This window comes from Folsomia candida, unplaced genomic scaffold, assembly GCF_002217175.1.
Source record: "Folsomia candida strain VU population unplaced genomic scaffold, ASM221717v1 Fcan01_Sc091, whole genome shotgun sequence".
NCBI classification, from domain to species: Eukaryota; Metazoa; Arthropoda; class Collembola; order Entomobryomorpha; family Isotomidae; genus Folsomia; species Folsomia candida.
The window spans coordinates 1,747-23,617 of record NW_019091283.1 but is presented as its reverse complement, the minus strand read 5'-3'; the positions used below and the strand labels follow the sequence as shown (position 1 = coordinate 23,617).

Here is a 21,871-nt window from a genome sequence, read left to right as displayed (position 1 = left end):
TTAAATGGGTGAACTTAGCTCATTTTAGAATTAGGACGACGATAATATCATTTTAAACTCTTGTAAAACACCGTTATCCCTTTAATTCGTGAACTTATCGACATGAAATTGCGTTGTGGCGGAAGACATTGGAAAAATTTGATCCCTAGTGAAATTCTGAGTGAGATTCTGAGTGATATTAGAGTGCAAATCATACCTAAGGGACTTTATTTTAAATTGTTGGAAGTCTACTCTCTTCAAACTTGTATAAGAGCATTTTCATTAGACTAATGGAAATCTTAATATATACCATCGATAAATATTAACAGCTTCTTAGGACAAGTTATGCGGTAAAACCGCGGAAAAGAACTATTTTTTAACACTAAGTACGTTATATCTCACGATTATGCCTATTAAAAGTCGAATTTGAGATATCCCGCCATAGCTTAAAAACCAGGTCGATTTCGAATAAGTTGTAAATAGGGGAAATCTAAGGTGGTCCATCCCAAAGACGGTCCCACTTTGCTCTGGTTGCTAGAATGTAGCAACTTGGCTGTAGTATGGTAAGAAATTTGCAACCGAAATTGCGAAAATTTTCAAAGCTTTGAACCTAGCGCCAAACACAAGCTGTATTTCGAAAAATGGTTTATGAGAGGAAATACCACATAGCTCTCAGGAATAATAATCTAGCTGCAATATCTTCAAAAAGTCAATTTTGTTCATGATACCCCTGTCAGAATGAAACGACCCGAATATCGACATTTTGAATTTTCGCGCCTCATGGAGATATTATATGAAAAAAAAATTCGACCAAAATTTGTAGCTATTCCACCTGTGGATATAACCCTGTCGCTCGTTTTTCTCTATTATACACCCAAATCATTTACGGTACAATTTAGTAATTTTTTGTTAAACAAAACGTATTGGTGCATATTTCAAAAACGTTTCAAAATTTCGAAAAACGGTATGCGTGCCCTATACCTATATTTGGGAGACGGTCATAAAGTTCTTTTACCTTATCTTTCTATCTTGTAAGGTTTCGCCACACGAGCATTTTTATTTAACATTGGAGTGTCTGCTGACATACTATACCTTTCATATACACATCCAGCTCGTGAACGTGGATAGAAAAAATAGAAAAACACATAAGTTACTAAATAATTCAGTTGTGTTTGTGAGGAATACCGGAAAACTTTATAAGCTATTCCAAAATTAGGGGCAGACGTTAGTTGTCTGTAATATTTGTAGAAGTTTTAGTATAAGTTTGCAATCGTCTAAATACCTTGTATCTGGCTTAAAACTTCGAAAAACCACTTTCTCTTGAAATGCGTTCTATCTCACGGATTTTGTTCCTCTTCACCTGGGTCTCCGTTTCTTTCAACTTTTCTGAATGTTCTATAGTTCCCGACGGCCTATTTGACGATTCCGATTTGATGTTCATATTTACTCCTGAATGTTTCACGCGGTTAGATGTGGACGCTGACTTCCCCTATTTTAATTATCTTAGGTTGAAGAATTCGTACACCCCACTCCGACACGTTGGCCTGTGCCAGACGAATTCTGCATTTCGATTGACGTATGGCACCTCATGGACCCCGTTTGAATATCGCGTCAATCAAAAAGCTGCCAGATCAAAAGCAATTTTCTTCCCTACACTATCCACCGGATATTTTAATGCATATGGTAAACTGAAATGTGAATACTTATTACTTGTTGCTGACAGGCTACTTCGACAAGATTACGTTTTCGTACAAACCCGTGTGTCAACCTGTTTCAAACATTTTTATAAGTGGTTAGGTAGCGCAAAGTTTGTCGTATATGAGGAAAGTCTCACTTTACCCGTCTCAATACCTTGCTTAACGTGTAATCCCATCATACTATCGAAACTGGAGAGTCTGACATTGCCAAGGATCAGGCTTGGGATGCTCAAAATAGTGACATGCACAAAGCCTTAGTCTTCGTAGAACTTACACTTAGGTCAACCTGTGGTGTACAGCATAGTGGATTTGTAAATGACCCATCCTTTTGTTATACGGTAACATTGGCGGATAAGTATAATTTAACCCTTGTTAATAGAGATAGCCATGTAGACTGGTCACGTGAAGTTAAGAGTTTTGGAATCGCCTTAACAATTCTGGCATATTCAACACATCCTGAGGATTATATTTACAGAATCCAATTCGAATTCTACAATTTTATAACGGTTACCAACCCAGCAAGCTTTGCGAATAGAATGACGACCTTCACCTCGCCTTTCGACCGAGAGACGTGGACGTGTCTATTAGTGAGCGCCGTTACTATGGTGGCCTATCTAGGTTGGGTCGAATGGAGTGGGGCTAAGAAAGACTCCTTGGTTGGCTTAGCAAATATCCTGCAGGATAAGGGAATCACCGTAACATCTATTCTCCTAGGCCAAGTTGGCGGAAGTTTGCGCAAGGTGGACTTGGTCACCCTGATTTTCCTTCTATTTGGGGCTTTTTTCCTCATGATGAACTTGTATCAGGCGCGATTTATTCATGCATGACAGTCCTGATCCCGCCCCAAACTCCACGCGAGACAGAAGAACTTCTTCGTTGGGAAATTCCCATGGTAGCGATGGAGATTGGCCAAGATCCTTCTACAGGCAAGGAATTTATACCCCTGACGGATCTGATCATCCCAAGAATGAGACCTGAAAATGGTTGGACTTCGAAATTTACTCAATCATTGGTGGCAGTACGTGAGAGATTTTTATCCGTTGCTAATACATCTGTGAAAGAAATGGTGCTAAAAATTGTCCTGGAAAATTCTACCAGAAAGCATGAAGCGATAGCACTATGGTATGAATTTTTAAATTACAGCCAATTCTTGGTAAAAGGTTATGTGGCCGACCTTGTAATGCCTAATAACATTGAAATTTCAAATCTGAAATACTTTTTCATTTTCCAACCTATTTTAAAAATTTGAACTATTTTGAAAACCTCTGACCCCAGGTCAAAATACGTATTGCCAGATTTTGAAATTTCGACCACACCTACCTATAATCAGGGTCACAAGGTCAGAAAATGTCCTTGTTTCTCAACTAATTTATATGATAAAATTACGATATTCGTTTGCATATTCTACTACTTCTTATCAATGGGTCCTTAGGCCGTCTTTATCGGTCAATTGGTAAATAAATTATTATTAAAGGTCACAATGGGGGTGGTCAGGGGGAGGGGCAAATATTAAATTACATAAATATTAATATCGCACGTCATCTCTTATGAATTCAAACTCAGTCTGGACGTCATATTGCTCTGTGTGCTGCCTGAATTTATTGATAAGTGGTCACACCCCCAGTGGGTGTGGTCCACGGCGCTTTCGTAATGCTTTATAAAAAGCATGACTTGCGACATATCATTATTCTCAGCTCAGCAAGCAGAATTCGACCGAATATCATAGGTTTGGGTAACTTGAAAACCACACCCCCCAGTGGGTGTGGTCGGTAGCGCTTTGTCATGCTTTATCCGAAACATAGCTTGTGACATATCATTTTTCTCAGCTACTCTAGGCGAAAAGGACAGGGTATCTGGGGTTCAAGTATTTTGAATACCACACCCCCAGTGGGTGTGGTGCATGGCGCTTTCGTAATGATTTGTCCAAAGTACGGAATGCCACATATCATTTTTCTCAGCTCATCATGGCGACCATGACAGTACACGAAAATCACCGTGGTGGTCACCGAAATATATTCCAAATCTTTGAAATTTTGACCTAATTGACCTATAATCTAGGTCACAAGGTCAGAAAATGGACTAATTTATTTGATTTATTAAATAACTGAATTCTTTGCAAAATTTTCAATTCTGATGTGATCGCTAAAGTGTCCGGAGTTTATGAACCCAATGGGGGTGGTCGAGGGTGTGGCTTGCAGCGACTTTTATGCTGTTTTAGGTATATATGACATGCGACACAAAAATTTTTTCAGTGAGCAAAGGCCATCCCGATGACGACCTCAAAAAATAAATAACCACACCCCCAGGTGGGTGCGGTTTTCAGCGCTTTTTTTTATTATCAAGTAAACCATGTCATGAGACCTGAATTATTTCTCGGGAGAGAAAGGCCATCCCGATGGTTACCACGAACAACGAAAGCCACACCCCCAGGTGGGTGTGGTCTATAATGCTCTCGACATTATTCAAGTAAACCATGTCATGCGATGCAAATTATTGTTCAGTGAAAAGCCTAATTAGAATACTAATCTCAAATTTTGAAACTTAAGTTTATGACGCTCTAAATATATTTGACCCCTGACCCTCCCTTAGGTCAGTGATCTTCAAAGGGTCCAAATCCACGGAGAGCCTAACCATCGCACTAAACCTGTATGACCAGCTGTCCATCCAGGTTGGCCAGTTCAACCTGTGTTTCCGCCAGATCGTCCTTCCCGCCATTTTGACGTACACGATCTCTGTTAAGATCTTGGGAACGTATCTAACGTTGAGGTTGAGCGCGAACTTTTTTGAAAATCTGGGCAACTTTCTCTGGCCGGTGCTTGCGTGGGAGTCATTCCTGGTAATCCTCGGTCTCGGAACGACAGCCGGTCTGATCAATAAGGCATCGAAGCAGATCGTGGTGAAGATGAAGTGCGCCCTGTTCGACGTGATCGTGCAGAATGGCGGGCTAAGGAAAGATTCGCGGTATCTGAGACGCATGATTAGTGGCAGTCGACCGATGAAGATCCGGTTCGGGAGCAACTTTGTAGAAATTTTGACTCCGTTTGTAATGACGTGTTTTGGGATTAAGAGTTTGGTGAGGTTGCTTCTGTTGTTCTAGGCGGGAATAAAATCTTGAAGGGCAGGTTTGATGAATTAGTTGTGTGAAAAATAAAAAAATTGATATAATACAATTTAAAGGTAGAAGAAGTATGTAAAAAATGCACATATAAATGTTTACAAGTTTAGTAATTGATGTCAGGATTGGCTTTTATTGTGAGAATGTATGTATATCTGTAACATTATGGGGACTAGATTTTGAGGTGGAGCGGGAAAAATTGAATATGTGGCGCCAATACTTATTACTGTAAATAAAATTTGACATATTATGCTACAAATTTAATTTTTGAAGTCTGGAACTGTTTATTGATAAAACCAGTCTGTGGGGGGAAGTTTTGCCTCAATATCGAAAAGCTCCTCCATACCGAAAGTCAATGTCGTCCAGCTGGATCTCGCAGAGGAGCATCCAGTAAGCATGTCCGTCCATCCAGCCGCGCGTGATGTTGAGTCATCCCGTCTCGGCCGGGGTGGTCCTTGTATCGATCTAGATGTTCGGGATACGTGGCCTCGAAATCTAGGCAGGTAGGGTAATACTTGAGTAAAATGTGAGATGCGCATATATTTTGGCTTTAAAATTCGAAAAATGAAGAATTGTTAGATTCATAATTAATTACGGCTTTATTTATGTTGTAAATATTTAGTATTGAAAATCATTGTCTATGCTTCCCTAGAAATATTTAGAGTTTGAGGTAGAATACTTTTAATTATTGAAATTGCGGAATTATAATGTACCTTAATTATTTGAGGTAAGTATTTAATCATTAGTTCTAAATTAGGATCCTAATTAATTTCTGGTTGTGACCAAATTAGACGGTCTCCTTGATAAGGGCGACTTCCCAGAAGAAGGAGTCACTCGTGCCACGGTCGATCCGCACCCAGCCGTCGTGTTTCGGACAAGGCCCCGTTTTGACGCGGTCGCCATACCCGCCGCTGGGTTGGAGGCAGCGCTCAAGGTCGTTGTTCCAGACGACGACCTTGCTGAGACTGGGGGCCGGGGAGGGGCGCGGGTCGAGGGTGATGGTCCACTTGAAGCTGGAGAGGCATTGTTTTTGGGAGCAGTTTTGGAGATGAGTGTAGAATCCTGAGCCTTCGGGGGGTGATGCGAGACACATTTCTTGGCTGAGGAAGGGGCGGATCGTCCCACCCCATTGGGGGCCGAGGGTGACCCATTCTTGAAATTTGTCTGGGGGAGAGGAGCGTTAATTAGATTTAATTGTGAAAAATTAAATATTTTAATAGTGGTGAGGGAATTGTTAATGATTTTAGTGGTCAGGGTAGCAACCTTCTTTTTAAAAGGAGGGTAATTTGAATAACGGCGGAAAGAAGTTTGGCGGGATAGTTAAATTTAAATGAGAGGATCTTTCCCGGGTAATGGGAATTGGAGAGTTGGTTATTTAATTTCGGGTCAAATCTAACTGGATTAGTATTTACGGGCTAAATACCCCTTATCAGGTCTTGTGTTGCAAAATTTGTACAAAAATATATTTAATTTAATTGATTAACAGCGAATATTTAAATTCTGCATAAGTAATCTTTGGTTTTTTTGGTGTTTCAGAATTGATTACATTCAAAATTATGGTCAAATATCACCTGTAGTGTCGCAGAAGTCTATAAAAGTGGCGCCACGGTGTCCCACGAGGCACTTTGCGGTTGTCAAGTGTTTCAAATTGAAGCGGCGCCGATACGTAAGATCCGCATTATTTGTGGTCCAGAGGAGAAATAAGATCAGGACTAGGTCCAGGCCGAATTTGTTCCGTACACGGGACATCGTTTGGCCAAATCTGTGCAAAAAGATAAAAATGCAATTTAGATTTTAGAAATTGTTAGTGAATATGGAAAAATAAATTTTATTTTGAGAAATATGTGAAGTATTTTAGCGATATCGCAAATCTTGTAATTTGCGAAACTTTACAAAATTTTTTCCTTTATGTAAAATATCGGTTCAGATTCTAAAACTAGCCAAATTTGTGGCGGCAAATGAATAAAATTTGAACATAAATCTTGCATTTACAAACTTTTAGGTAATTTCCAGCTGAAGAGTAAGGAATTGTGGGGCGGATGTGGGATAAGCTGGACCAAGACTGCCGAGCAGAGGCAGGAAGTTGAGACTTTTGTATCTCTGGCTGGACATCCGCCTCCTTCCCAGTATTGCCTGACCCTGGCCCACATCTCCGTACTAGGCTGGTCTAACACGTGGAATTTCTAGGATTCAATGAGAAGGTAATTATGTGTGGAGGGACACATTTGGTACATATTGTTATAGAAAATTAAACTTGACCTGATTTTTTATCGCTGTTTCTTAGTACGTAATTATTTACGAGGACATACTAAATGTGGTATGGATGTCAGGATTTTTATTAAATTCGCCAACAAAAATACTACGCGGATAATTGTAGCTAGGAAAAGTGGGAATGTTTATAAACATGCGAGATTTTAGGAGAGCTTTATAAATATTTACACGTGTGTCAGGGGAAACCTTGCCATTTCTTTTCTCATGGGAAATTGGACGCCAAAATTTTAGCTGTATGAAAAAAGGGATCTCTGTTTCTATTAAATTTCATGGGTGTGGACAAAGACGGTCTTTTGTTTTGCTTAATTAAGTTTTGCCCAGGGGCAAATATAAGGATCGAACTAAATAAAAAGAGGTATGGAATTTATGTATGAAGGGAAATTTTACAGGTTTAATTTGCAAGAATGTCCATCAATTATTATGATGGATATTGCGTAACTAAATATCTACAGATAAGTTATTAGGTAAACCCAAGTTTGATAGCGATTACGCAATTATTCTTAACCAGAAATTGAACTCGTTGTGCAATCACGTATAAACGGAGTGTCGCAGATATAGTTTAATTTATGAACGTGAAATTTTGGACAGGATGGGATGATAAGGAGTTATCAGTGGTGACGGGGATTACCTGACGCAATAGTCGTTTGTCAGAAATTGGGATATCGATCGAAATGGTTTGATTGACAATGTGTAATCTACGCAGGAGGTTTCGTCACTGGGTAAATGTCACGTAGGCTGGCGAGACGAGTCAATAAATTGATTGAAGTTGAGGTGAGGATTTGCAGTATTTTTACTCTGGTAGGGTAGGAGGGTCAGATTTTTAAGAGGAAAAATGCAAGTGTTTATCGTATTTGTGGTGTTGGTGGGGTCAGTAGTGGCGAGACCATCGATAATTGAGGGGCAAGATGGGAAGCGTCTCATTAAAATGAGCGTATCAGATGAGGGATCTTGGCTAGGGGAAGATGAGATTTTTGGGTTGATTAAAAATAACGTGAATTTTGTGGATGTGACGAGCAGTAAATTTCCAAATGGTGTTAATAGAAGCATAGTTTCTGAAGCTGGTAGGAAATCAGAAATTTAAAAAAATATGACAAATTTGTAATGAACTCTTCTGTAATTTTTTTAGTGATTCCGGGGAATTTGAGATTTGTGGATGTTGTGCTGAATGCGATCAAAAATGTGAACATTGATCGAATGGTAACGTTTGTGGATCGTTTCGACAATTTTCCTAACCGATACTTCAACAGCCAGAATGGCGTGGATGCCGCGGACTGGCTGGAGATGATTGTGAAGGTTGCAGCCACCGATAAGGAGTACGGGGGACGAATTACGGTTACAAAGTTCAGTCACAGCTGGCCGCAAAATAGCATAATTGCCAGGATTGAGGGTAAGTCGACTATATTTAAATTCGGCGCCTAAACTAGAATCCTGACAAAGCTTAATTCCGAACGTATTTTTATTACGAAGGCTCTGATCCATTGCTTAAAGAAGAAGTCGTAATTTTTGGCGCGCACTTTGATTCGATAAACAGGGACGATCCGACCGAAGGAATCGCGCCAGGGTCAGATGACAATGGGAGCGGGAGTGTGACCTTGTTTGAATCTTTGAGGGTGCTGATTGAGTCGAAGATCGTGCCGAAGAGGTCGATCGAGTTTCAGTGGTATGCTGCCGAGGAGGTCGGATTGAGAGGGTCGGGCGATATTGCGGAGGCTTATTATACTCAGGGAGTCAAGATCGTGGCAATGGTGAACTATGATGTGGTCGGATATCGCGCAGGCGCAACTCAGATTGGACTTCTGACCGACAACACGTCACCCGCTTTAACGGGCCTCCTACGCCTAGTGATCGAAAAGTACTGCGCTATCCCCTGGATTAACCATCAGTGCGGGTATGACTGCTCAGACCACGCCTCCTTCACACGGCACGGCTTCCCGGCAGCGTCTCCGTCAGAATATCCAATTCATCCGAGTATGCACACGATCGAAGATACCTCGGATAAAGTGAGTTTCGAACAGATCGCAGAGTTCGTGAAGCTGACGGTCGGAGTGGCAATTGAGGTTGGGGAGGTTACAGGTGGAATATAAAATGTATAGTTCCTAATAGTTCGTACAAAATATTTGGAAGGAGGGAATTGTTAAAATATTTTAAACGGGTTAAATAATTATTGTATTTTCTGGGCGTTTATAATAAATTAATTTCCGTTTAAAAGTTTAAATTACATTTTATTTGGATGATGTTTTGCCTGTTAATCTAAGTTGACGTAAAATAGGCGTTAATAAATAAGTGAATAGCGTATGTGGAGCTATTGCTGAAACTTGAAATGAAAGTCTGAAATGCATTAGATGTGTTTGGATTAAAGCCAAAAACACTTGAAATTTTAGGTTGAAATCGACCTCATAATAATATATCTGGATCATAATTTCAACTAAATAAAATGACAGTCTTGTGTTTACCTCTGTGTAGCGTATCATCAAATAATTATAGATGGCTAAATTCATAGCCCATCAGATAAAAATTAATTTAATTCCACCACATTCCAACTTGTAAATACAGGTTAAGTTTTTTTACAGATAATTGACAATAGGTCAGATAAATATGAGTATCAATATTGTTGTCTAATCAGTATTTAATTCATATTTGAATTATTTAATGTAAGCACAACAGGTATTTCAGGGGTTCTATGTATGTACTTCTAAATAATTTTTTAAGTGGTTCTTGTAGTTCGAATATTAAAACTTTGTACGTCTGTTTAATTTAATTAGTCACGAATTATTTACCTACATGTATAATTTAAATTCTATATAAGGACACGAAGTACAAATCTAGGACTAGTAAATGGAGACGGGTAAGATAATTTTCCTCCATTTTGGTCAGTCTGTATTTCTAGCAAGACTAGTGAGAGCCTTAAAAGTGAGCCTTAATATTAAAAGTTTAAAAATATTTTAATTGTGAAAAAGTTAGTTATGGCGATTACACCCCTACTGTGGCGTGCCTTAGAACGGGCCCACGCCGCGTACCGATTTATGTGGAAGAATCCGATGGAGTGGAATCCAGAGGATAAAAAATTCGAGCATACTCCATTTTCCTGGGGACTTTTGTGTTGGACGGTTTCCATGATTTTGATATTCGTGATATTTATCCTGCCCTGCACAATAATAGTGCTTTTCCACATATTCGGATTTGTGAAAATTCCTGTTTCTACTTTGGTTACTGCGTCCGTATTGGGATGTCTGAGTGGATTCTGTTTTACTTTTGAAATAATGTTTCTCAGCTTGGGAAGGATAATTGGTCCTGTTTTTGCAATAATGAAGAAGCTAAACAAGGATGTGGCAGCAAGTCAGAAAACTATAGAAAAAGCTATTGATTACTTTAAAAATTTTGCCATATTTAAATTGGGTTTCTCTTTGAATAGAGCGATCCGCCAGAATTTCGAAGGAATGGGATATTTTTGGAATCTCGATGAACTTGATTGTCACGACAATTAACTTGTACCCGTTTGTATTTCCTGCTGCATTTCTATTTTCAAGGATTGACCCACTCTACCAATTCGACAAATACATAATTTGTGGCGTACTTGGTCTGGGAGATGTCGTCCTGGTCCGAGTAACAGTAACGATACTTAGGTTTTGCATACTCTTTCCGTTCCTCCAAATGTGCAGATTCCTCTCACTCTGTATTCCAGGGCTTGTAATTTGGGGTTGTGTCTTCCTAGAAGCAACGTCTTGCTTGAGTAAGCAGGGGCATAAATTTGGAATAACTGGCGTCATGGCGAAAACCATTTTAAGGAGGCATGACGGTATTCAAATCATTGTTCAAACAACATCTGATGTAACCAGCTTAGCAATTTGTATACTAATGGGGGCTGGATTAATTTTGAGCGTCGCATTTAATTTTGTTATCCTCAAAATGTATTTTGTTATGCCAATTGCGTTGTACCTGTATTTCCCGCCGGCTAGTTTAATTGTTCTTGTGATAATTAAAGTACTTGTACCAATTCCGATTGCTGTCCATGAAGACGACAAACTTCTGCATTGGAAGTTGAATTGTTCTCTTCAAATTATGAGAGACTCTAAGAGAAAATATTATAAGAAAAGACTTAAAAGCTTGGGTATTTTTAAATTTTACTGTGCCATGTTTGGACACAATTTTTATTTTCTAAAATCCTCTACCAAAACGAAGTATCAATCGGTTATCCTTTCATATACGATTTCTGTGGTGATGACGAAAGAAATTATGTAGGCAATTTTTTTGCGCAGTAACCCAAATAAATGTAAAAGTCAGAAATGGATTTCTGAGAAATAATTCAGTTGCTGATATCTGGTGATTAGTTGAAGAAACAATTATTAGAAAAAATTAATTTATCAATTATACATTTATTACAACAGATTAGGATAAAATTTTATTATTAACAAATTATTAATTTGTGTTTGTAAACATTTGTCATACAGAATTCACAGGACATGCATATATATTTATGTTTCTTTATTTGTCTGATTATTGTCAATCAAAGTTAGCGGGCAATACATATTACATGTTACAAAAATTAAATAGGTTTAGTAGGTTCTTTATAATAGTAATTCCACCGTCTGCTGGTGGTTTGAGTGCATTAACAAGTATTTTCTCATGTTTATACATGATTAGACTAAGCTTTCGCCTGTTTCAACGAGAATTATTGAATTCTGAAAAGCGATCTGAGTGATTTCAACCTCGATCTGTTCCATAAATCCACGAACCACCCATACTTCATAGATTGAAAGAATTAAGAATAGCATCATAGGAATAGATTGGTAGATTCCGAAGTGGCCAAGAAACTCGATGTAGTGCAGGACGAACCAGATGGTAAGTTCAACGAGTACGAGTGTACCTTGTAATCCAATCCAAATTTTGCAGAAACCAAGTCTCTTCTAGAAATATAAAATATTGTTTAACACAAGTAATTACACATACTACACTCATATTTGTAATTATAATAGTGTATAATTACGTTGTTTCCCGTCTTCATCAAGAAAGCTCCTAAAGTAAAATGAAATATGAAGTCGAAGAGAACCATTATGAACAACAATGCCCAAGCTTTCAACCCAAACTGCCTGGTTTTAGATTCCATTTCTACATCTTTTGAGTCCAATAATTTATCTGTAGTTTGATGAAGAGAGATTAGTATGCATACATATAATGAAATTAGTAAAAACTGGATATACCGTGAGTCGAAAATTGTAGGTTTCTTGGTAAGTAGTTCTCCGAAGTTAGTCGATTTGACTGTAGAACAAAGAGACAAACTCCACACAAAATTAGGAGAAAAAATAAAGCATTGAAGAACTGAAAATATGAATATTTGTTATTATTTACTTAATTATTCCACTAGTAATGTAATTACCATTTTTAAAAATGCCATGAATTTAACACCAACTTGTAAATCTGATACACAGCAGGGAGGACTCATTTTGTCAAGTGTATAATTTCAATAGGGGAAAGTGATTGGGCATGATAAATGTGTATTGAGATGCTGCTGTACTTATATATTTACCTGAGGGAAAGTACATAGAAAACTCCACACCTGGAATTGGTGTCCATGGTTATCCGGAAATAGGTAAGCGTAGGTCGGTCAATCGATTGGAAATCCCGGATAAGTTTGACATCTCCGTTCCGATTTGCTCGCTTTGTTTGTTATGTAAATGTGGGGAAATTTTTTGCATGCAAACTAAATTATGGGCATACTTAGTTCAATCTGTATACGAGAAATTCTTAGATAGTTGTTATAAGTTACACGGAGTATATATTTTATTAACTAAATAAATTGAAATTCAGCATCTTATTCAATGGTATATAGACTATTAATTTTTTATTTTATTTTTTTGTATATAATGACAGAATTTATGTACATTGACTATGCATAGGTGTTTGTATTACCAGTTACACAATTTCATTCTATTAATATTCAAGATGAAGAAGTCGATGATAATACGATGTGCATAATTTGCTAAAGTACAGATTGCTGGGAAATATACTTTTGCTAATCAGTTTATAACTTCAGTGAGATATGTACATACTTATTATTAGTAAAATATGTAAATATGTAAATATGTACATATACGTATTGAGAGCAGTTAATTTACCATAAGTATGTAATACCTAATCAGTCGGACAAGCACTGCTGTCTGCCAAAAGAAAGTTCTCCCCACATTGGTCCACATCGTAATCTGTGTGATCCTGTTAGAAATAAAGAAAAATATATGGAATATTTTTAACCATTATAAATATAGCAAAAAGCGAACATTAATTACATAAACGTCCACTTTGAGTTAAAGTTATTAGCTAGAATTCTGGAACAAGTATATTATTAACTACAGGATGTTTAATTTCCTTCTACTTAGGAATCTACGTGCTTGTTTAGTTTAGTTTTCTGAGCTTGGGTAGAATTTATTAATGTAATTTTACTGGAATGTTTTTAACGGTGAAAAAATATGGCAATAGTCAAGAAAGGTATAAATACCTAATTCATGATTTAATAAGCAAGTCCCATACTTTTTCAAGTAACGGTCAGCCCACACATATTTAATGAAGATGGTGACATCCTGTATTAATAAATTTTATCCAACAGCTTTATCGACTTTTTCTACAGGCCTTGAGAAATGTTATTATAAAGAAGAATTTATTTATAGCTGGCTCCCCTACATATTTCCGTTGCCCGACTATCTATCATTCTCACAGAAGACCTTGGCCATGATGCTGTAGAAAATATTTGCCATTGTCGGCGACAAATTGTCGCCCATAAGTAGCCACCAAATGAGAACTGCCCCTACCCTGGCACCCCCCTTCGGTACTGACCTAGTTTCCCAAGGGCTATGGGAATGCCTTGATAGATTTGTGAACATCTATGGAAGATAGTCCATCCTTCCGTTCACTTTTAATTTGAGGAAAAGGGAGTTGACCTTAGTCAAGTTGACGAAGTTTAGAAACAGTGGTCTGAAAATGTGTCACAGCTCGATGCCAATTGCCACCATGGCGGCACTTTTGATGCTATATTACAAGCTATCTTATCCCCCCAGCTGCCCAGACGTTTGGGAAGCCGCAAAATTGTTCATTTTATTCTGCGTCGTGGCACTGATCCCGTGTTTCACACCGACTAGCTTTCTCATTACTTTCAAGGCGATGGAGCTCTGTGCCATCATTAATCCAGTGAAGCATCTAGGGGACCGGTTTAGGGGTAAGATTAGGTTAGGATTTTTGTAGAGATTATAAAAATGATGGTTACGTATTCTTGCAGAACCAAGGACAGTAAATCGGAAGACTGGCGGGATGTTTGAAATTGTCCTGAAACAGTCGATAAGCTACTTGTTCTGGTGGTGCCCAGGGATCCTTGCGATGGCAATATGGCTTGAGTTGGACCCCTTTAGCGATGTATTGGATGGCCTATGTTCTTGGATATCAACTAAATTTCGCGGCATCTTTTAATTTGAGACTTGTAATTTACCTCTTTTTTGCGATGGAGCTTTGTAAAGCCGTTTCTGGCATTTTGGTCTTCGCGCTGATTCTTCTGCAGGGGTCTACTCAGGGCATGACGAGGATAATGGAAATTATGGAAAAACATGAAACCAGAAATGTCGAGGGAATTTGGGTTTATAAGGAATTTCAAATTTGGAATAGGTTTTACAACTTGCATCTTTGTTACCTTGTGGTTCCACCACTGGTATTTTTTGGTATGAGCATTCTTACCTTGACGAACTATGGGACGATAAGATTGTTCGGGAAAGTCCCGATTTTTGTTTATCTAGCTTTCCCCGTTATCAGCGTGATAGCGTCGACGTTCATTGTGACGGTTTTGCCGCAAGCTACCGAGGTAAATGAAGTTTCCCTGAGGTACTTGGGATGTCTAGAGGGCACCTGTTTCAAAAAGTATGAGCGGAGGTTGTTCCGCTCCCTGAAACCAATTGGTATTAGATGTGCGTCGTTCGGCACGGTGACGACGGATTGGATGGTTACCATCATACAGAATATTGTAGACTACAAGATTAATTTACTGTTGACGTTCTAAAATTAAGTGAGTCAACGACTTCTGGTAGCTTAGCTTAATTCAGTATTAGTGGGGCAAGATGAGAAGGCTAATTAATGGAGTTAGGTTAAGTAAATTCTGACTACGTGAATTTAAAAATGCAAGTACTTTGTGTTCCTCTAGTGATTCTTTTATTTACCATGAGCCGATGCGAAAATGAAGCGTGTACAATTTTGTGCTTGGAATTTGTTTTTTAAATAGTATAATTATTTATATTGTTGTTTTCCTTATTAAGTAATTGATGATCACATATTTATATACAGCTGACTGCGAGTGATTTCCGCGGTTTTGCCGCATAATTGACAATTTTTGTATTGATATGGGAAAATTTGAAAGAAAGTTAGTGGATATTATCTTAGATTTACTAATTTATATTTTATGACGTAGGTATTATGTTTTGGCTAATTAATTTCCCTAATTTTAAGAGTAACTTAAATTTGTTAACTATTTACATAGTATGGACAGGCTTATGTTCATCAATGCAACTATTATCAAGCTGGAAATCCTTAAATTGTATGTTTTGTAGTTGGTAGGAATCAAAATTGACGCTACAATCGTTGACGGACACATTACAGCCTCTCCTCTTATTACAAAAAATAAATAAATAATTTCGAAGGAAAATTAGACACGTTTTGCAAGAATTGCTTAAAAGTCCAGACTTCACTGCAAACATAATCCTGCTGAACTTTTGCTTCGGATTTGTTACCAATTGTTTCGACAAGAGTGTTTACCAGAACTTGGACCCTGGTGTGTTCAGTCTGAGTCATGTTCATCGAGTTCCACCTTCGCTGTAGATTTTCCACGTTAAAAACAGCACCATGATGGTTGGCGAATGGGCATTGATTTGAAATACTTGGAAGATTAGCAATTAATAAGAGAATTGTAGAAATGGATTCCAGGTTGGATGAAATTGTGAGCTGGTTGGTTGAAAGTCTGGCTAAATTTTCAGAATTTTGTAAGCTATGGTTCTCCAAATTGGCATTTATGATTTGAAATTCCTGTTCCCATGTGGTATCCAGAAGGTCAAGCTTGGCATCTATTTGCTTATCCAGCTAATTTCGTAAATTTAAATTTCCCACAAATTTCTAGAAGAATACACCATGAGGCAGTCGAAATGGAAAGTATCGACATTGCGGATGACTTGGTCAGCCATGATTTGGATTTTGAGCTGCTGGACTTGGAGGGTAGAATTGTGCACAGAGGTGGCCAAGTTTTTTAGTTGACTTTCGATAGGTAGAAGCGAAATGGCGCTTTGAAATATTGTCCAGTTTGGTAGACATCGAAGCCTGGTTGGACGCACTTCTGGCCACCTTGGTAGCCACGGCTTTAAATGCCTGCTCCCACTTCGGTCGAGTTGGGTGGCCAGCTAGGAAAAGGGAAATCTGTGGTGATTAGTGATTTTTAAAAAAATCTAAATTGAGTTTCTTATAAATTTTGATAACTATGGTTCAGTGGAAAAATAAATTTTCTGAGGGATATTGAGGAACTTGAAAACGTACATTGTTGACAAAAAGTGCCAAGTTAGCAAGACTTTCGTGTAGGGTTTCCAGGCTGGGAGTACCAACCTGCTTCCCTAGAACTCATGTTTCCTGTAAGGATGCAAAATTAGGCTGAATTTCTGTACAGAAACTTACCAGTTCTTACCAGAGCAGCCACAAAGACTGGGAGGAGCACATTTTGTCTCATTTTGTGATTTAGATTAATAATCCATCCACCCCAGGCAGCGATCAACTTTATTGTGACACTCATAAATTGAGAGGTGAAGATTAATTCCTGTTTTCCAAGAAATCTTGGAGAGGTTAGGTACCCCAAGGATAAATGTGGTTAGGAATTACTGCGATGGTTAAATTAATGCGACATTTTCTTATTAATGTGAAGATATCATGCATATACCCATACGTGTTCACAAAATTTTTATTCACTCATTCTCCCATCACCCCATGTATTAAATATACGGCAAAAAATGAATGAATAAAAAATCTACTCATTAATTTCGAAAAGGGGAAATATTCATTCAATATTAATTTAAGTATTTAATTAATTATTCACTTATTCATTATTTATTTCCTACTATTTGAATGAATGTGAACAGGTATGCATATACTGCGGAAAGGGGTTGGAAAATTGGTGGAAGTAACATTTTTGAATGTCAGGGGGAGCTTGTTAAAATTGATGAGGGATGGAATGTTAGCATTGTCCACACCGGTCCGCGGCCCATGATAGTTATAGATCATTGACATCTTTCCTTCTGAGTAAGAGATTGCCAACTCTAATGCTTAGCAGGATATCTGCCTCATAATAAATCTAATTTAGTTGAGCAAATATGGCTGGATTCCTAGTGAAATGATGATTTTGTGGTATGGGTGATACGTGGAGGGGGGGTCGGAGGTGAAATAATACTGGTTGGGGTTTTACTGGCTTAGGGATTGGAGTGACGTACAAAAGTATTGCTGGAGATGGAAAGGTCGTGTTTATAAAATTTGAATATTCTGCAAAAAACGAGGAATATGTAGAAAAGGACTCAAATATTTTTTTCTTTTGTTGGTAGACAATAATGTCCCCTCATTGAGATTTAAAGTAGAGGGTCGCCACAAAAGTTAGACATCCCCGCTCCTTAATGGCTCTATTGGAAAGGCTTCCCTTAAAGAAGGAACTGGTTCATGGTATAAATGGTATTTACAGGGATAGCGGAATATTTACAAGGTCCACTTTAAAAATTTTGCTTCGAACGGTTACCCTTAACCTTTTGTGGGAAATATTTTTAACAAAGTAATGAAGAAGGGAAGGGGGGTTGTATTTAAGGTGTTTGGGCGCCGGTTAGATTTTCTTAAAAGTATTTAAGGTTATTTGTGGGAGGATTTGGCCTTCGGTGCCTTAATTGGAAGAATATATTTACAAACCAGGGCAGTATAAGTTTTATGCTGATTCTTAAAATAGAAGTGAGGCTCGATGTGAAAGTATGCAGGAGGGTCTTTAACCCTTGGAAAAGGGGCTGAACAACGGGATGCATTAAGGGACGCTAGGATTTTTTAGAGTCCCCTCATTCCCTGCCTTTCTGTGGAGGAGTGCGATACTCTACTTTTTTGTGGGATAGTTGGACAAGTTTTGTTAGGAGTTTGAAGGTAAGATTTCTTCGATATTTTGAATGCATATTAGTATAATTTTGGAACATTTAAAAGATTTATGTCCTACATATTTCTCGGGGTTTCTACCGTCGCCCGACCTTAATTTACTTTTTCGCTGGTTAAATTTATCAAATTATCACTATTTTAATTTGTGGTGAACTAATCAATTGTCAGGAAGACGAGTGACTTAGCGGGAGGTAACCAGAATTTATAAAATACCAGCTGAATAAAATATTTTGAGAGGTATTCATATTTTCTGGAAATATATCAAGGTAAGTTTTACGTAAGTATATTTATTAGTTTGAATATTGCGCGTATTGTTTCACCAAAGTTTTAAAGGAGGCATTTATTTTTAGGAAAGAAATCATGTCTTATGTCCCCACGTCTTTGGAGCTGAATTACTATTTGAAATGCTTCGTCTGCCGGGAAATGTTCACTGGGCAGGTCAGCCAGTGCAAGAATGGGCACAATGTCTGCTCCGGACACGTTTCCAGTCTGGGGAATAAGTGTGCCCAGTGCAACGCTTCCTTTCTGGAAACGCGGAACTTTTTGGCGGAAAATCTCGTCAGGTCGGGATAGGATCCAGAGGGAGATTCGCCGCAGTGGGGAAGATATGACGTACACTGTTGTGATTGCCGCTACAGTTTTTGCGGCGGTGGCGTATGGGTTTTTCCTTGCTAGGATTGGAAAATCCTGATTTTTTTATGGAAACTTACATAAATAATGGAAAGAAATTGTGGGATTTTTTGGAGATTATGGATTTATGCAGTTGAAATAAAATAATTTTCCGTATACGTTTTTGGATAGAAAGTTTATTTACTTAGTTGGGGTAGTATTAAAAAAATGTAAGATTTGTGAGAGGGGTTTAACACGGTGGAAATGTTTGATGCAGTTTATTAGTGGTGGCACAATTATTTATTTGGATTTGAGTATTTAATTTAAAGAATAATTGTATGTTTCCCGCATTTGCCGTTACCGGCACGTCGTGAATCTGAGCGATGTTTGGCAGGATCTGCTTCGTATTACAGTGGCCCCGGAAGGATAGGGGACAATGTGCCAGCAATATTTTACTATCGCCATTATAAGCAAATCCAGTAGATAGGAAGAATTATGTCCCGAAGGCTTCCGCGGTCGGTAGTTTAGCACGACACGTGCCATGTGGTTAATGAAATAAAAAATAATTAGTCGCCTGTGGTATGAGGACAGGATTCCCAGTTAAGTGAGGGATAGAGTATGATGATTGAGGTTGAATAAATTCAGAGGATGCAAATTTCTGAGACGAAATTCTTAATTGTAAATAATTCAGATTTTTGCCGGTATTTATTTTTATTCAATTTAAAATGTGCAGGATGTGTTACTATAATGGATTAGATTTTATTTAAAAAAATTGCCTATATTTTACATCTGCATCTTTTCAATTACTTAATTTTGGTCTTGCTTAACTGACCCAGGTTAAATGGAATTATAGCTATTTGGATTTTCCCGTATTGAGGAGAATGTTAGTTGACCTGGTGATTAAAATTCGAGAGGAAGTTTGAGGTTAGTGATGGCCTACAATTATTCCAAAGAAATTACGGTAATGGGAAATTTTAAATTATTACGTTTTTCCTTATTCTTCATTTTATCCTTGTTTGCAGAACTATATAATTGTGTCAATTAAATAAGCAATAAGTAAAGAGGACACAAAGAGGAAACCGCTAACGGAAATGATGGGTTGATATCCGTTGTAAGTAAATGCTTAATACGGTTTACTTATATAATTGGGGGTTGTTAGATTTTTGTTTTAATTCTGCGTAATCATTCCGTCAATACGGTTGGTCTCCTGCTTTTTGTAAATTTGGCAGGAATATTTCGTGGATCAAGTTTTGGAAACATTTAAGAATGGTGAGTGCAGGGATGTTATTTTTAACAGAAAATTGAGATCGGACTGTTTATACTTGAATTTTGGTTTTAGATGTTTTCAAAAAAGGGCGGTATTGCCCTCATCGTCCTCTTCGTTTTCGCCACTATTCTATCTGAAGGTGAGGCTGGGGGGCGAGTGAAACGGCAGAGGAACACTGATTGGGGACCCGATGGTATCCCACCGCCGCAGGGTAATGGGGGAGGATTCCCGCCGCAAGGAAACGGCGGGGGATTCCCGCCACAGGGTAACGGCGGGGGAATACCTCCAGGGCAACGATGGAGTTACCTGTGGACCTCGCCCGTGAAGTATCATCATTATTCTTACCAGTACCATAACAAGTATTAGATGAATTGTGTAATAATAATAAAAGACAAAATAAAAATGGCAGAACCACCGCCATTTTGTGTAGGCGGCCAATTTGAATTCGGTGGGATTAAAGTGATGACCTTTCTATTTATTTAAACAAATTTTCGAAAAGCATATATGATATCTCTTTTTACTTGCTGACCGGAAGTAAAAATTTTACAGTTTGGGTAGATTTTGTGACTCATGAATTCATGAAATCTCGTGATAACCATTGTGCATAGTTTAATAAGTTTGGCATGATCCTGTATGGGACAACATGAAACTACTTTTCCCGTGTTTGCAAATAATTGTCTGTATTTAAGCGCAAATTCTGGGGATTTCGGGAGCTGACACCGGATCCATGGCGCCTGGTGAAGATGGCAGATACTCACTGGTGAAATATGTGCTTAGTCTGGATTGTTTTTCCTTCTTAGGATGAGCTAGTGGGGTGGAAGGAATGTACAAATTGATCGGACAGACGGATGAAAAAGTCCAATTACGAGTCTACTCAAGGATTAACTTATATATTTACCCAGTTCTGTCTGTCTGTCCGTCTGTCTGTCTGTCTGTAACGCATCCTTTCAATGCTTTAGTACAACATGGCAGGGATAGGAATTTCTGTGCTGGGGCTGGGTCCGGGCTAGACCTGGACCTGAGCTATTGGGTCTACTCAGATATCTGGATTGGCTTATCAACTGGGCCTGGGTCCGGACTAGACCTGGACCTGAGCTATTAGGTCTACTCAGATAGATATCTGGATTGGCTTATCAACTGGGCCTGGGTCCGGACTAGACCTGGACCTGAGCTATTGGGTCTACTCAGATATCTGGATTGGCTTATCAACTGGGGCTGGGTCCGGGCTAGACCTGGACCTGAGCTATTGGGTCTACTCAGATAGATATCTGGATTGGCTTATCAACTGGGGCTGGGTCCGGGCTAGACCTATACCTGAGCTATTAGGTCTACTCAGATAGATATCTGGATTGGCTTATCAACTGGGGCTGGGTCCGGGCTAGACCTGGACCTGAGCTATTGGGTCTACTCAGATAGATATCTGGATTGGCTTATCAACTGGGCCTGGGTCCGGACTAGACCTGGACCTGAGCTATTAGGTCTACTCAGATAGATATCTGGATTGGCTTATCAACTGGGCCTGGGTCCGGACTAGACCTGGACCTGAGCTATTGGGTCTACTCAGATATCTGGATTGGCTTATCAACTGGGGCTGGGTCCGGGCTAGACCTGGACCTGAGCTATTGGTCTACTCAGATAGATATCTGGATTGGCTTATCAACTGGGGCTGGGTCCGGGCTAGACCTGACCTGAGCTATTAGGTCTACTCAGATAGATATCTGGATTGGCTTATCAACTGGGGCTGGGTCCGGG

General features: G+C 38.7%; 2 protein-coding genes and 2 long non-coding RNA genes across 5 annotated transcripts; 3 read left to right on the top strand and 1 right to left on the bottom strand.

The window, feature by feature from the left end:
* Positions 1-5,391: 5,391 nt before the first annotated feature.
* Positions 5,392-7,583, bottom strand: LOC118433741. Of its 2 annotated transcripts, XM_035845976.1 has the most exons (3): positions 6,784-7,583; positions 6,363-6,553; positions 5,392-5,955 (listed from the first exon to the last, which is right to left on the bottom strand). In XM_035845976.1, exons 1-3 carry the CDS (start codon positions 6,939-6,941, stop codon positions 5,579-5,581), a joined length of 726 nt encoding a protein of 241 aa, XP_035701869.1. In that variant the 5' UTR covers positions 6,942-7,583; the 3' UTR covers positions 5,392-5,578. The 2 variants fall into 2 exon arrangements, 1 of the variants encoding a protein (XP_035701869.1); XR_004833543.1 differs by having other exon boundaries at positions 5,392-6,553; positions 6,788-7,583.
* Positions 7,584-7,784: 201 nt separating this feature from the next.
* On the top strand, positions 7,785-9,383 carry LOC110862937 (probable leucine aminopeptidase 1). The gene is made up of 3 exons (XM_022112147.2): positions 7,785-8,123; positions 8,189-8,449; positions 8,530-9,383. The coding sequence occupies exons 1-3, from the start codon at positions 7,895-7,897 to the stop codon at positions 9,144-9,146; spliced, it is 1,107 nt and encodes a 368-aa protein (XP_021967839.1). The 5' UTR covers positions 7,785-7,894; the 3' UTR covers positions 9,147-9,383.
* Positions 9,384-18,140: 8,757 nt separating this feature from the next.
* Positions 18,141-19,003, top strand: LOC118433742. Its single transcript, XR_004833544.1, has 3 exons — positions 18,141-18,234; positions 18,412-18,509; positions 18,594-19,003. It is a non-coding gene; the product is annotated as an uncharacterized LOC118433742 (long non-coding RNA).
* A 977-nt stretch (positions 19,004-19,980) lies between these two features.
* Positions 19,981-20,563, top strand: LOC110862941. The gene is made up of 2 exons (XR_002549235.2): positions 19,981-20,121; positions 20,192-20,563. It is a non-coding gene; the product is annotated as an uncharacterized LOC110862941 (long non-coding RNA).
* The last annotated feature ends 1,308 nt before the right edge of the window (positions 20,564-21,871 follow it).

Coding starts and splice junctions, on each gene's coding strand:
- LOC118433741 (XM_035845976.1), bottom strand. CDS start 6,941: ATGTGGGCCAGGGTCAGGCAATACTGGGAAGGAGGCGGATGTCCAGCC. Junction 6,554..6,783: donor TGGAAATTACCTAAAAGTTT/GTAAATGCAAGA, acceptor CTTTTTGCACAG/ATTTGGCCAAACGATGTCCC. Junction 5,956..6,362: donor AGACTTCTGCGACACTACAG/GTGATATTTGAC, acceptor CCTCTCCCCCAG/ACAAATTTCAAGAATGGGTC.
- LOC110862937 (XM_022112147.2), top strand. CDS start 7,895: ATGCAAGTGTTTATCGTATTTGTGGTGTTGGTGGGGTCAGTAGTGGCG. Junction 8,124..8,188: donor AAGCATAGTTTCTGAAGCTG/GTAGGAAATCAG, acceptor TAATTTTTTTAG/TGATTCCGGGGAATTTGAGA. Junction 8,450..8,529: donor CATAATTGCCAGGATTGAGG/GTAAGTCGACTA, acceptor TTTATTACGAAG/GCTCTGATCCATTGCTTAAA.